This window comes from Macrobrachium nipponense, chromosome 41 (assembly GCF_015104395.2).
Source record: "Macrobrachium nipponense isolate FS-2020 chromosome 41, ASM1510439v2, whole genome shotgun sequence".
In the NCBI taxonomy this organism is placed as follows: domain Eukaryota; kingdom Metazoa; phylum Arthropoda; class Malacostraca; order Decapoda; family Palaemonidae; genus Macrobrachium; species Macrobrachium nipponense.
The window spans coordinates 37,621,906-37,637,663 of NC_061102.1; the positions used below are offsets into that span (position 1 = coordinate 37,621,906).

At 41.1% G+C, this 15,758-nt stretch overlaps 1 protein-coding gene across 1 annotated transcript in view; it reads right to left on the minus strand.

Annotated features, from left to right (window-relative positions):
* Positions 1–15,758, minus strand: part of LOC135212695 (FHF complex subunit HOOK interacting protein 2A-like) — a 177,018-nt gene that overhangs the window by 93,492 nt on the left and 67,768 nt on the right. Inside the window, exon 6 of the mRNA XM_064246378.1 lies at positions 12,684–12,857. Coding sequence (XP_064102448.1) covers positions 12,684–12,857 — 174 coding nt within the window. The remainder of the gene's footprint in view (positions 1–12,683; positions 12,858–15,758) is intronic.

A 15,758-nucleotide genomic window follows, 5' to 3' on the forward strand; every position in this document is an offset into this window, starting at 1 on the left:
TAGGAGAGGTATGAAATAGCCTTCCCTTAAACAGCTGAACCCACCCAAGGATCTGCACCTCTGTCACTCCATTCCCTCCAGAAAAATAAATGGAACCTTGCTCCTACAGTAACATGGGAGACGCACAACTCACTGCTTTTTGGTAGCTTTGATATTAGCCTTCCTAACCAATTCTGTAGCCTGGGTGCAAGTTTTGATCTAGGCCTAGATCGAGAACAAGCACTGCTTCCTCGAAGGGGCAAAGCTGAAGAGGAGAGGACCGACTTGTAAGCTGTGGCTACTGGCTCCTTCTGTTTCTTGGCTGACTGTGTTTAACAAATCTGTCGTGGATTTACTCTGACAATCTGCCAGTATGCCTCTTACCGTTGTCTGCGAAATAGATAAAGTTTTATCCAAAGGAGAAAACAACAGTGCGGACTTCTCCGTGGACATAACTCCCTTAGAGATAAACAAGCACCACAGCTCCCTCTTCTTCAGTTGGCCCATAGCGAAAAGAGAAGCTACTTCACTGGAAGTTGTCTCTAACTGCCCTGCCTGCACACGAAAGCACTCCCAACCAATTGTCTGACAGGTCTTCTTGCAACAAGCGAACAGTTCTCTATCTTCATTGCCAAAGCGCCCACGTCCAGTCTCAGAAACTAAATGCTTCCAATATCTTGAAAATGTTCTTCACCAGATGGTCTATTTCTGGCAAAGTGAAAAATACTTTAGCCACTCTGAACACTGAGCATCTGGCCGAGTACACTCAGGCAGAGTAAATCTCCCTGGGAGGAGGCAGAAACTCCCTCCCAGGGAAGGAGTCTCGCCTGTCAGGTAATATCTGTAGCATTTCTCAATAAGTCTCGATGGAGGGAACGCAAATGTAGCCTTGCCAAGATCCCTCTTATTAGCCAACCAAACTTCCACCTCTTTCAATGCTATCTTGGAAGCGGAGGATAAAAAAACCATGTGAGGAAGTTCTTCTACTGGAGCTTTCCGCTGCTAAAAGTAGAGGCGGGAGCTGCTGGCTTCCCTGGAGAGAAGAAATCTGAATAACTCTCCAAGAAGAAAGCTAACAGAGACCAGTAAGCTGAATGAGGTTGGGTTTTCTTGCTCTATTGCTTTGTCCTCTGACGAAATAGAGAGAACATTCTCCTTATTGCTTGAAGGAGTTTCATTCTTCATAAAACTCATCAGCTCATCCCAGCTGACATTTGAGTGGAGCCAAAGACTCATCTGCATATGCCCAAAGTAGGATCAGGAATGGTGTCCGGAACTGAGGCTGTTGCCATTGGCGCCAAGCGCCCCAGATTGGGTGTAACTCCGGGCGCCGAGCGAGTTGAAGCAGGAGCCAAGTCAACAGAAGCAACAGCCAAGCAAACAGAAGCGGGTGCCGAATGGGCAGTCGCAGGTGCCGAGCAGGAAGCAGAGTGCGCCAAGCTACCTGAGGGGGAGTCGAATGCTCAGGGTGCAGGAGTTACTTGGTCAGCTACGGGCGCTACTGGGCTCAGAGAGGCTGACGGGTGTAAGGCAGCAGCCACTACGAAATCTTGATGTGACGGGCGTTCAGACAATGGTGAACACCTGGCAGCTCAAAAAAGGGATGAATAAGCAAAACCTGGAAGCTACATGATGACTGAGGGTCGATACCAACCTCTCTACTTCTTAACAGGAGGCGGAGAGCTGTCAGTGAGCAAGGAATGTCTCTTCAGCGGCCTACAGGCTGACAATCTGTGCCGACGACGCCTCTTTTCTGAGGACGACACTGAAGAACCCGACGACAGATGTGAAATACTAAATAAGACACCTTTCCAATGGTGCTCTGCACCTCCCTGTGAAGCCAACAACAGGTGCAATGGAGGGAGGCAACTGTCTGGGGGCAAACCCCTCCAGCCTCCCTTGGACTTCCAGTATGTTTTCACCCAGTGCCGGGGAGCGGGACAGCGACCTTCGTCTAGAAACTGGTGGGCCAACAGCCCACCTCCTCAGATAACACAACACTATCACTAATTACTGCACTTTTGAGAGGCGAACTCTCCACAAAACAACCCCCCCCCCCCCGAAAAAGGAGCCAAGATCTACTATCGCCTTAGCGAGAACTCAAATTTCTTCTCATACTTAATATCAAGGCTGGCAATGGTGTCGGGCTTGGAATCACGGGAGCCTGAAGTAGGAGTGACTGGTAAAGAAGTAGGAGGGCTAATATTATTGGGGAAGAGATAGGAGGTTGAGCAGGAATAGGAAATTCCTCAACTAATGACGGAGAACTTCTCTACGATAGCATTACTTTCGGCTCTACGCCCTTCCTCTTCCAATCCCTTGCTAACTAATCTAAATGAGAATTCAAGGTTTTCCATTTAACTTCATCCAAATCTACACACTCTGGACATGATAGGTCCCTAGAACAAGTCTGTTCCCTATACTTAGAATGTGAATCGTAAGAAAATTTTTTTAATCTGGTTCTACATCCTTCTGAGCAATACCTAATGCTCAAGGCACTAGAATCTGACATAAGTGATCAATAGCTAAGTAAACGAAAACCACAAAATGTGCAAGTACCGTCACCAAGGAATACTGCAATAAACCCCAACTATGACGATAAAAAGACTACCAAAATCACCAATGTTAGTTGGATGCCAGTAGCAAATGAATTGGTTCTCTCTGCAGTTTTGTACTTATCGGTCCCAAAAGTGGGCGGGTCCTACACATCTACACTAGCGATGGTGGCTCCACCACACAATTTGTAAGATTTAATTGCCACAGTAGTGAGCTCTCAGCTATTGGTAATTACTTGGGTAAGTTACATGTATAGTAAAAACTAAATTCTACCTAATACCTGACAATAACAAAAATTATTGTATATGTAGTAGTATATGAAATAAAAAGCTACCAATATCTTGGGGTAGAACATTTCAAATTAATTTTGCTGGATGTTGTTCCCTGGTTCTGTGATCTTTGAAAGCAGTTATAATAATTTGGTTGGCCCTTTGAGGTTAATTTATAATCTGATACTTGCTTTGGCTCTTTTCTTAGATGCATTAGCAATAACAATAGGGTATAAAGATGTCAACAACCAAGGCTTTAATGATAATGACAACCAATGATATGACAAGCACAGAAAGGAAATGTCAAAATACAATAAAATTCTAAAGAAATTACAGTAATCCTGAACACTTCCAAAAGTCTTGGAATCTCTGTAAAGTGTTGACCAGTTGGCACAAAAAATACAAAAGTATCAGTCAACCCACAGTCCTGAGGATACCTATGTGCATGTGCCAATCTATCAAAGCTAGCTGATCTTCATCTTTTCTCCTACAGGTAATGAGGTGACTTAGTTTTCAGCAAAATGTCAAGTAACTTATTAAACAGTAATGGATTTGCATATAAACAAAGGTAGTTTATGATAATCTAAAAATCCTAACACATAAGTTTTACTACAAGCATTAACCAATAAAACCCAATTTACTGATAATTAAACATGAAAAAATTCCATAACTATTTTGCTGAATAATCTGAAGTTAAAAGCAAGCAACAAGACCCTCATTAACAATTTTGTATCTGGACACCCAAGATCAATTCTCAATTCTTATGGAGCAAGCAAAGTTTAAGTATGATAATTAGCTTAATATATCTTTAAAAACTAAAATAAGATCTTGCAAATTTCCACAAACCTTGCTTTGTCTGACATTGGTATATCTTCTATAAGAGCTGGCTCTGAATCAACAGGAATTTCTTCTGCTGACGTCACAAGTCGTGTGGCCAAGTAATGAGGGAAGCAATGTAATGCCTTGATATTGTGCTACTACTCGACTTTCCCTGACAACTGCAATTCCCAATAAGACATTCGTGTGCACTGTTGGCTATTTTGCTGTCCTGTAGCAAAACACAAAAATTTAGTTTTCAGTTAATCCAACACTCAATTTAAAAACCAATAGACAGTACCATGGTATCTGAATTAAAAAATACAGTAGTTGAATATCTTGTTAAACCTAGTAAATATTACATGGAACTCATGAGGACCTAATGAGACTTAATTTAAAAGGTTGAAGGACAAAGGAAAAGTATCCAATAAGCCCTTTCCAATTATAAAAAAATTGCATAGAATGTACTGTAGGATGTACAGAATTAACAATTAAACAATTTAGATTAAGCCACTGCTTTGCGGCAGAAAACGATAAAACGATAAAATAAGATTTTAGCGTATACTTACCAAGTAGTTACATAACTATAGTTTCTAAAAACCGTCGGCAGCTAGAATTTTTGAAATTCGTGGAAGCGCTGATTTGTTTTGGTCAGGTGATACCCCCCGCCCACTATCGGGAGTGAGGAACCAACACCGTCCGAAAATCAGTTGTTTATGTCCTATTATCCATATAAGGGGACGAGGGCAGGCTTGATCATGTAACTACTTGGTAAGTATACATAAAATATTATTTTCATAAAAAAGTCATTTTTATGTATGCAACTTACAAGTAGTTACATAGCTGAATCCCACATTGTAGGAGGTGGGATCCATGGATATGCTCATAACTTTTTAAAATTTAATTATACAAAATATATATTTAGAGCTAGCATCCATGCAGAGTGCTTGTTTGGTTCCTTAACCTGGTAAGGAGAAGCTGAACCATGTTGATTACTGCCTCTGGAAGTCGCTTGTCTTGACTCATAGGGACGTGGCGGTATAGCCATGGCTCATCCTCTAAACAGTGGGACCCATGCAGCTAAGGAATGTCCGTGGCTAGCATGGTCAACCAAATCATGCCCCTACCCAAACAAAAGTAGATCATCATCACCTCAAAAACAAATAACCATAAAATTCATACCCAACTCTACACTTGACTGAAGGGTACTCCTAGTACATCCATAGTACCTCCAGGCTCCCGTAAAAAACTCAACAACCTCGTTCAAGGTGAAGAGATAGATTAGGAAGGTATGACTTCCTACACACCCTTACCATATGCTGTGCCCGCCGCTAAATACGGACCTAGGGTACTGCAATTTTCATATACTGTTTCAATATCACGCAAGTAATGCGAGGCAAACACTGATTTACACATCCAATACGCTGCTTGAATAATCGAGTCCAAAGAGAGATTGTGTTTAAACGAGAGAGAGGTTGCCACTGCTCTTACCTTGTGAGCTTTCACTTTAAGTTTATTACGGTTGGTTTCTTTCATTTGTGAATGAGCATCTACAATCACGCTACGTAAGAAGAATGCCAGGGCGTTTTTAGATATCGGGCGCGCCGGATTCCTTACCAAACACCATAAACGATCGAATGGGCCCCGAATCTTCTCTGTCCTTTGTAAATAACATTTCAGAGCTCTGACCAGGCAGAGCAACCTCTCCTCTTCTTCCGGTCCAACCAAGTCCGTGAGGTTTTTGATACTGAACGAACGAGGCCATGGTTTGGACGGGATCTCGTTTTTTTCCAAAAACCCCAAGGTTGATGCGCAAACTGCATTACCCTGTGCAAAGCCTATTCTCCTGTCCATGGCATTTATTTCACTCACTCTTTTAGCTGTAGACAGAGCTACTTGGAATAAGGTCTTTCTTGTCAAATCTCTTAACGATGCTCTTTGCAATGGCTCACACGGAGTTTCCGACAACCACTCAAGTACTACATCTAGGTTCAAAGATAATATCTTCAAACCTTTGGGTTTTTCTATATCGAAGGACTTAATGAGATCTGCAAGATCTCTATTCGACGACACTTCCAATCCTCTGTGCTTGAAAACAGACCCTAACATCGCCTTATAGCCTTTGATAGTTGCAGTAGACAGATTTCTATCTGTTCTCAAATATAAAAGAAAATCTGCTATTTCTGTTATAGTTGTTTTTAGAAGATGAAACATTATGCTCTTTACACCAGGCTCTAAACACACGCCCACGTTTGCCTGATAGACTTTACTTGAAGATTCCCTTCTGCACTGCGCAATAGCTCTCGCCGCTTGTCTTGAAAACCCCTTCGCTCGTAAGAGTTGTCGGATAGTCTGTAAGCGGTTAGAGACAGAGTGGATAGCCCTTGATGGAACCTCCTGAAGTGGGGTTGTCTGAGTAGATCTGTTCTCTGAGGAAGTAACCTTGGCCAATCCACTAGAAGATCTAAAAGATCTAGAAACCATTCCTGCGCTGGCCAGAATGGAGCAATGAAAGTCATCGAAACGTTGTGATGCATTCCAAATTTGTTGATGACTTCTCTCACCATCTTGAATGGAGGAAAAGCATACAAGTCTTTGTTCGACCAGTCCAAAAGCATCGCATCTGTCGACCATGCTTTCAGGTCTGTGGCTGGTGAACAGTCAAGGGGGAGACGATAGTTCCTTGCTGTGGCAAACAGATCCATCATAAGTTTCCCCCAGAGTTTCCATAATTCGAGGCATACCACTGGATTCATCATCCATTCCGTGTGAAGCACTTGCCTCCTGCGGCTCAGTTCGTCCGTGAGAACTTTGAGTTTCCCCTGAACGAACCTCGGAATTAATGTGGTTTGATTCCAATTCGCCCATACCAGCAGGCTCCTTGCCGTCTCGCAAAGAGAAAACGAGTGTCCCTTCTTGTTTCTTTATGTAGGGGAGAGCGCTGTCGTGCTGTCCGAGTGTATGCCACTACTTGTTGCGAACTTCGTCCACGAACTTCAGCAATCCCATGGATGGTGGTCAGTTCCTTTCGATTTATATGCCACTGTATTTATTCTGCATTCCAAACTCCTGATACTTTTTATTCCCCCAGAATCGCTCCCCAACCTTGATCTGATGCATCTGAAAAGAACACTAGGTTGGGGCTCTGCAGGAGGAGGGATCTCCCTTCCGCAAGTCTGTCTCTTAACTTCCACCATTGCAGGTCCTCCTTTATTTCCTGTGTGATAGGGAACACAAAAGAGTCCGGAAACTTCTTTCTGTTCCAATTCGCTCTGAGGAAAGAACTGTAGGTTCCTCATATGCAGTCTCCCTAGTGTCACGAACTGTTCTATTGAGGAGAAAGTGCCCAAAAGACTCATCCATTCCTTGCAGAGCATTCCTGGAGAACTAAAAATTTCACTACCTTCTGCAAGCGACTCGATTCTTTGTGGGGATGGAAAAGCCCGAAAAGAAAACTCACTGAGTGATCCTCATCCCCAAATAGACTAATTCCTGACTGAGGAGTAACTGCGACTTTCGTCTGTTTATTAACAGTCCTAGATCCTGAGCTAAAGTCAGGGTTTTCTGAAGGTCCTCCGTGCAACTCTCCTTTGTTTGTGACGGAGAAGCCAATCGTCCAAGTAAAGGGATATCCTTATCCCGACTAGATGTAACCATTTCGCAATGGGAGCTAGCACTCGGGTGAACACTTGTGGTGCGGTTGAAAGCCCGAAACACAGCGCTCTGAACTGGTATATTTTGTCCCTGAAGACAAAACGGAGAAACCTCTTTGAGTTTTGGTGTATTGGGATGTGAAAATATGTGTCCTCCATATTGATGGAGATCATCCAATCCCCTTGACGGATTGATGAAAGGACAGACTGATTCGTCTCCATCTTGAACTTTGTCTTTTGCACATAAAGGTTCAGAGTGCTACGTCCAATACAGGTCTCCATCCCCCGATGACTTGGGAAAAACAACGAACAGACGATTGTAAAACCATGGTATTAGTAATCCTCTACTAACTCTATTGCTTTCTTTTGCAAGAGACGAAACCTCTTCCGAAAGGGCGATGAATTTCTTTGAATTTTCTGAGTAGGCTGTCAAAGCTATCGGAGAGCCTGATAACGGTGGCTTTCTCATGAATGGAATAGCGTAACCTTCTCTTAAAACCTTTATGATCCAAGGTTCCGCCCCTCTTGCTTCCCATTCTTCCCAAAACTGATGGAGCCTCGCTCCTACTGGCGCACGAAGGACTGATACACTACTTCTTGGTCGAGGGGTTGGTTGAGGATTTTTTAACAGATTTAAGGGTGAAACGTGCTCTGCCCCTTGATCTTGGGAAATATCTACCGAATCCCCTGCCCCGAAAGGGTTGTCCTCGGCTGGCTGGCGAGGGGCGTACACTAGGGATATTTTCTCTAGTCTGTTAGTGGAATACGAGAGAAGATCCTGTGTTGCTTTCTTCTGCAATTTGGAGGCAACTAGCACTACTGTCTCTTCTGGAAACAGGTGCTTCTTATCCAAGGGCAAATATAACAAGGCAGACTTTTGGGTACGAGAAACTCCCTTGGATGTAAAAGAACACCATAGCTCTCTCTTTTTTAGGATACCTAACATGAAGAGAGAGGCTAGTTCCGCGGAACCTTCTCTAATCCCCTTATCTAAACAGATCACTCCCGAAATGTCTGTAAAAGCTTCCTCACTCAACATTGAATAGCTCTTCAGTTTACGTCCCAAGGCTTGTACTGTCCAGTCCAGGACTCTAAAAACTTTGAATACCTTAAAGATATTCTTAATGAGGTGGTCTAATTCTGACGCCGTAAACATTATCTTGGCCAAGTTGAAAGCCGATCTTCTCACAGACACACCCAAAGAGAGAGCTTCTCCAGTTTCGTAACACAAGTGTCTCCTAGTTGAAAGACGAGAAGGAGGAAAGTAGAAATTGACCTTGCCTTGATCCCTCTTATCCTCAAGCCAAAGGTTAATTTCCTTTAACACTTTTCGAGCCAAAAAAGACAGTAATAGTTTCGGTAATTTCCTGGAGTCTTCCTGGTTGTCCCTCATGTAAGAAGACACGGAGACGTGGGGGTTACTGGCGAGAATGAATCTGAAAAATTGTCTACAAAGTAAAAGAGCAAGGCTTTGTAGGCAGTGAGAGAAGACTCTTTATCCTCCTCTTCTCCTTTCTATTCTTCTTCGGCTGAAGAAATAGGTGAAAAAGTCTCTACAGGTTGGATAGGGGGCGTCGCAGATTGAATAAATCCCAAAATGCTGTCTAACTTATTCTGGATGGCTGACAGAGAATGATCGGGGGCAGCCATCACCTGAAGTCCTGTCGGTAGGCCCGAAGCTGAAATTGATGACATAGGCTGTTTGTGAGCGCTTCAGACTGGTCCCTCTGTGCACTTGGTTGCATATATGTATACCTGTAGATGCTCGGGTACTAGCGGGCACTCAGGGGCTAGCGGACGCTCGGGCGCTAGTTGGCGCTAGCGGACGCTTGGGTGCTAGTGGGCGCTCGGGTGCTAGCGGACGCTCGGGTGCTCGTGGACGCTCGGTTGCAACTGTATTCCTGGGCGCCAATGGACGCTCGGGAGCCAAAGGTTGTTCTAGTGTCGCCGTGGAAGTTCCGGGTGCCAAAGGCTGCTCTGGCGAGCAGGCAAACTGTGGTGCCGATGGGCGCTTGGGAGTCGGCGTGTTCTCATGCTCTGAATGCTGAAGATGTCTCCCAGGAGTCTCGGGGATTACAGGAGGGACTAGTGGGAGTCTTACCTGTCCTTCAGTATTACATGTGCGGACCGGTGCTGAAGACATCTCCGAGAGTCTACTCTTCCCCGTACTCTTCACCTCTGAACGTCTGCTGACTTCAACTTAGAGGATGTAATCCTCTCACTACGACGTCCCTCTCCTGCCGTATCCTGAGAGAATCTCTCTGGAGAGTCCCAAAAACAACATGAAGGCTGTTTCTTCCGTAAAGGGCTAGGCTTTTTACAGGGGACTGGAGAGGGAGACAACTTATGAGCCCTACCTTTTTCAATGGACAGGACTCATCATGAATCGCCACTGGCGCCTGGGAGAGGACTCCCCGGAGCTGAAAGCACTAGACGACAGCGGTACTCCTTTAGAGACGCCTTTCCAATGGCGCTCTGTTGCGATCTGGGATTTGTCTACAAAATCGCCTGAGGGGGCGACTGCTCGTGGGCAGACCCCACTAACCTCCCTTGGGCTACCAGTGTGCCTCCTCCCAGGTTCTGGGGGAGTTTGACAGGGACCTTTGCCTATGAAAATTAGTGGGCCGAACAGCCACCTCCTCCACAACACTTACACTTGCACTCACTTCACCACTTACCTTGTCCATTAGAGCTTTTACAGACGCTCCTAATTTCTTCATTGCTTGGAGCATGATCGAAAATTTCTGATCGACTCTTGCCTCTAAATTGGTCACAGCATTGGGTACGGGTGTGAGAGAGCCAAGATTAGGACTGGGAATGACAAGTGGAGGGGAAGGTTCAGAAAAGACAAATTATCATTAGACAATTCCTGACTAATTAAGTTTTTTGCTTTAGCTCTAGAAGCCGCTTTTCTCTTTTTATCTCTCTCTAACTTGTTCGTGTAACTAGTCAAGATCTTCCAATTTCTTTGATCCTAATTAATACACTCCCCACAAGTTTGATCTGGTGTACAATTCTGTCCCCTACAACCTGTGCAATTGAATGGGGATCATTACCCACTTTAGCAATCCTAGTATTGCAGCTTTTACTACAATACCTAATCCCAGATGAACTAATGTCTGCTATTATGTAGACCAATTCACAACTAGTGAATTTCGGTGCAAAACTATTTAAAACTATTATCAATTCCTAAATAGCTATCACCGAAAAAAAACTTCCAATATTCAGAGTACTTCACCAAATAACTCCAACAAAGAGCGACGGCAAAGAATTCAAAAAATTCCGCTGCTACTGAAACTGTGTTGACAGTACCAGCCGGCAGAAACATCTGATTTTCGGATGGTGTTGGTTCCTCACTCCCTCAATTGTGGGCGGGGGGTATCACCTGACCAAAACAAACTGGCGCTTCCGCAAATTTCAAAAATTCTAGCTGCCGACGGTTTTAGAAACTATAGCTATGTAACTACTTGGTAAGTTGCATACATAAAATTAAAATTTGTTCCATAAAAACAAACCTAATTTTTGGCCCACTCTTGAGCTTGAAAGAAATGTATTAGTAGTATAAGAAATTACCATAAATTTGTACAAAAGAATTACAATCATGAAATAAGTGTAATTCTTTTATACAAATTCAATTTCTTAGAGTAAACATTCATTTCTCACAATGTGAGAAATAGGTTAAAGGTATAAGATAGCTAATGTCAGGCTCAGTGCTCTGTCTGCTGCATTCTGCACAAATAGCACTTCAGGTGTAAAAATCATCATCATAAACATGTTTTTCCATCAGATTTTCAATGCTAGGGGTTAGCATCAATTTTAAACCATAGATACGAATTGAAAATAACAATACAGTAACAACTTAATTCCTTTGCCATGTACATACACTCTTATGAAATATACCTATATAAAAATGACACTGGCATTGCACACAACATTTTCTCCAAGGATCTTCACATGGAGGTCCCTGCAACTCAGCTAGGTACTCATTTTTAAAATCTGCAATACCGTGGCATTCAGCTACCAAATGCCTTAAAGTCAAAGGAACCAGCAGGCACAGAGTGTGGTTGATTCCCACTACCCATCAAAAATTCATCTCTGAAGCGTGTGTCTTACACAAAAATGGTCAAAGACAATTTCCCATCCCTTGGGTAAATTACTGTGCTGTGCTTCCAAGGATATACAATGTTCTTGACTTGTTCCAATTTGATCTGATTTACCAGATCTTCACAAGTAAGGTTATGACATAACAAAAAATTACAAAAAGTTACACATCTTAATGGAATAAATCAATTCAACTGCAGCTTGCTTTGCTAGTTTATACCATGTGTGGGTTCAAAGCTCATGAAGGGTATGGAGAACTCTTCATTTGTTAGATTCAAAGGTTTTTTAGTGGACAGACTATCCAGTCAACCTATCTAAGTTTCCATGTGCTCCAATGATGCTGGAATCCAACAACATTTAACATGGACTGAGATAAAACGATAAAGTGAATGAAGTGCAACATCATGTTTTTAAAACTGTCACAGAGTCCATGTAGTACTTACAAGGTACGCAGATCAATAGTAATAAAATAATTACAGAACTAACAGAACCAAATTTCTCTTGTTAACTGATTTTATGAAATTTTGGCTGTCAACCCAAGCACTGGGGTTCTTAAAGCCATTCAACACCAAAGATAGTGAGAACAACAAAATAAGGAGGTTTAGAAACTAAAGGCGATGTTATGGTGAAATTGGGCCAAACAGCCAGTTGCACTAAGAAGTAATAGTTTGAGAGGTTCAATAAGCAAGACTGAAGATAGGCAGTAGGAATGGAAATAAAGCAAAAGGCTAAAAAGTGAGTACAGAGAGAGGCCAAAGGGATGCTGCAAACACCCTTTAGTAATGCCAACAGTGCACCACATGAGATACACTGGCAACATTAGCTCACTACAGAATTTGTTTCATTAATATTTAATATTAAACAAAAATGCAGACAGGCAAAATTGCCTACAAGACAACCTAATCATAAATCATCATAAGTATAATACTTAAAGGTAGTAATATAATTCATTAAATATAAATTGTAAGAAAAAAGTAACATCTTTTTGTTTGCTAATCAGCTGCCACTTATCAACAACAATACAAGCAAACTTAGCAAAAATACACAATAACTGAAATATATGCAAAACTAAAACTATGCTGGAAGTGCTAGTTGCTCTACTCTTTGAACAACCACAAAAGACAATTGTATACATGAACATGGGGCCCTTATACACCTATGTAGCCCCATCAGATTGTTATATTGAAATTCTCTTAAGCATTAAATAATGAATTAAGAAATCAAATCTAACAGATATGGGTATGATAGTACTGTATGACTAAAACTTATGTTGAAAAATATATAACTACATAATTACTACTGTACTTACAGCGCTATGGCACAAATTGAGTAAGGCATCGACTAAAGGAAATTTTGCTTGTAATTTATCTGAGGGTTGCTGTCCACTACTAGACATTTCAGAACTACTGGTGTGAGTTGGCGTTTGGGGAAAACTATCTTCTGGAGTATATCCCGTGTGGACTCTTCCTGTTAGCGCAAGGGGCTGTAATGCAAGAGAAATAACTATTAACTTCCATAAAATTTTTAACAAATACAGTATAGTACCTCAGACTTAATCCATTCAAGAATGCTGGTCAAAATGCAATTTGTTCGAAATATGAAACATATATCCCTATAAGAAATAAAGAAAATCAGGATCACTCACTCCAGCCAACCCAAAAAGTCCCTGTTTTCAATTTTTTTCTACGTATTATATTTTAATCTGTTCAAAAGTTAAATTAAGTGTAAAGTAATACAACAGTACGTTATATAAAGTAAATTTTTGGAAAAAATTTGCTTCTGTATGCGATTTACAATCTGTCTGGTAAAAATGCTGTGCGGCCAGCAGGATTGGAGGTAGGAGAGACGGGAACCCTTTCAGGAAACTGAAATGGTCATAGTAGGCAAAGGTTGATAACAAAATCAATTTTGTTCTACAAGGTCCACAATAATACAAGTGTTAAGAGTCTGTGCAAAATTTTTTAAGACTTTACAAAAAGCTTTCAAACCCTTCCCTGGGTTCATCTTCAGTCCAAATGAACAATTAGTTACAACATGTACAGAGGTGAATTTAAAAACAAGAGTCATTGCAGATCGTTGACACCGGTCGTTAGCTCTTAAAGGACCAAACGATCTTCAACGACTCGTTTTTTTAAATTTCACCTCTGTACATGTTGTAACTAATTGTTCATTTGGGATGAAGATGAACCCAGGGGAGGGTTCAAAAGCTTTTTGTAAAGTCTTGAAAATTATACACGGACTCTTAACACTTTGTATTATTGTGGACCCTTTAGAACATTATATATACTCTCGCGATAGAGAGGTTTTCCCTACTAAAATCAATTTTATTCACATTTTACAAGGATAATTAAAGTGTGCGTGCCCGATTGTGTCTGAGAAGAGAGAGAGAGAGAGAGAGAGAGAGAGAGAGGAGAGAGGAGAGAGAGACGAGAGAAGAAGAGAGAGAGAGAGAGAGAGAGAATAATCAGCGTGTATGATTGTTGACATGTTTACACTTGGATCTTAAGTGCAAGAAAGAGGTTAATTATGCCACAATACATCAACTTACTGTTGGCAAACGGCAGAATTTAAAAAAAACATGAGGATTTTGCAAACAAATAAGTACATACAGTAATAGGTAAAGAATACAAGTAAGAAAAGGAAAGAGAGATTAAACATCTTTTCTTACAGAAGTTGTTTAAACAAACAACTGAATGCACACAAAAGTTGAATGCAGCACCAGTGTCTTTATTATGGAACCGAGTAACTTTTACAGTGCAAAAAAGTAATTGTCACTCGATAATAGGTATTTAACTGTAGCCAAAAGTAATTATTTGGGAAAATCATGTGTAAGCGAAAGAAATGGGTGAATACTCATCCAAGCCCAGCTGGTTAAGTCAGTGGGAAGCTGACCCCTGCCTCCTACCCATAACCCACCACCATCTCCTCTCTATTGTCTCACTCAGCACAGTGAACATTGGCTTTTTTTTATTACTGGATTGCAATTGTTTTCATGTTTTATCATTATGTTAAATCTATTGTGAAATAACATTTTATTTTTCCATGTGAATTGGTGCTGCTTTTACATACATATAGTAAAGGTTTTCCTGTCTCTTCTCCTTCTCTCCTCAACAATATCATGCCTGATAACTTAAAATCATTCATTCATTATTACTCAAAAATATAAACACTCCCTCCCTCTATCTCAAGTTATCTGTGCATTATCACAATGACATATAATTTTTTTCATCGTTTATGCTAAATTTTATTGTGAAAAGTAATTTATTTATCATTAAACTACATATACAGTCTCACTCGGCGCACCAAACACTGGCTCAATTAAGACTTTTTTTATATTCTTATTATTTTTGAATTGCATTTGATTGTTTCCATATTCAATCATTATATTTATTGCAATATTCTATTTTAACTCTCTCTTCTACTTCTCTCCTCAATATCAACCCTCCCTCATTCAGTCTCAAGTCAACTGAGCGTGACTTCACCATGGTGACATACAATTTTGTACATCTTTTATGCTAAATTTTATACTGAAATGTTTTATTCTTTTATCTATTTTGTTGAATATAGTTATCATTAAACTATACATGTATTGTAAAGGAAAAAACATGTTAATACAGTTTTTCTTGCAAGACGCAGTAGACCGTCAAATTCAAGTATACACATGACATTTTTATAATAAAATAAGATTTAATGTATAGTACTACCAAGTAGTTACATAGCTATAGTTTCTAATCCATCAGCAGCTAGAATTTTTTAAATCCGTGATAGCACTAGTTTGTTTTGGTCAGGTGATATCCTCCCCCCTACCCACTATTGGGGGAGAGAGGAACCAATGAACGAAAATCAGTTGTTTATGCCCTACTATCCATGTGAGGGGAGGAGGGCAGGCTTTGATCATGTAACTACTTGGTAAGTATACATAAAATCTTATTTTATTATAAAAATGTAATTTTTATGTATGCAACTTACCAAGTACCAAGTTACATAGCTGAATCCCACATTGTAGTAGGTGGGATCCATGGATATGCACATATCTTTTAAAATTAATGAATATAAAATATGTACCTACTTAGTGCTAGCATCCATGTGAATGCTTGTTGGTTCCTTACCTGTTAAGAGAGCTGAACAGATGATTACTGCCTCTGGAAGTCGCTCATTTTAACTCATAGGGATGTGGCGGTATAGCTAGGATTCGTCATCTAATAAATGGGATCCATGCAGCTTAAGGAATTGTCTGTGGCTAGCATGGTAAACCAAAGGATGCCCCTGCCCAGAATGCAGTACCATATAATATCATATTACCAGCCCAGAATGCGGTACCATATAACATCATATTACCAGCCCAGAATGCAGTACCATATAATATCATATTACCAGAGTAAAA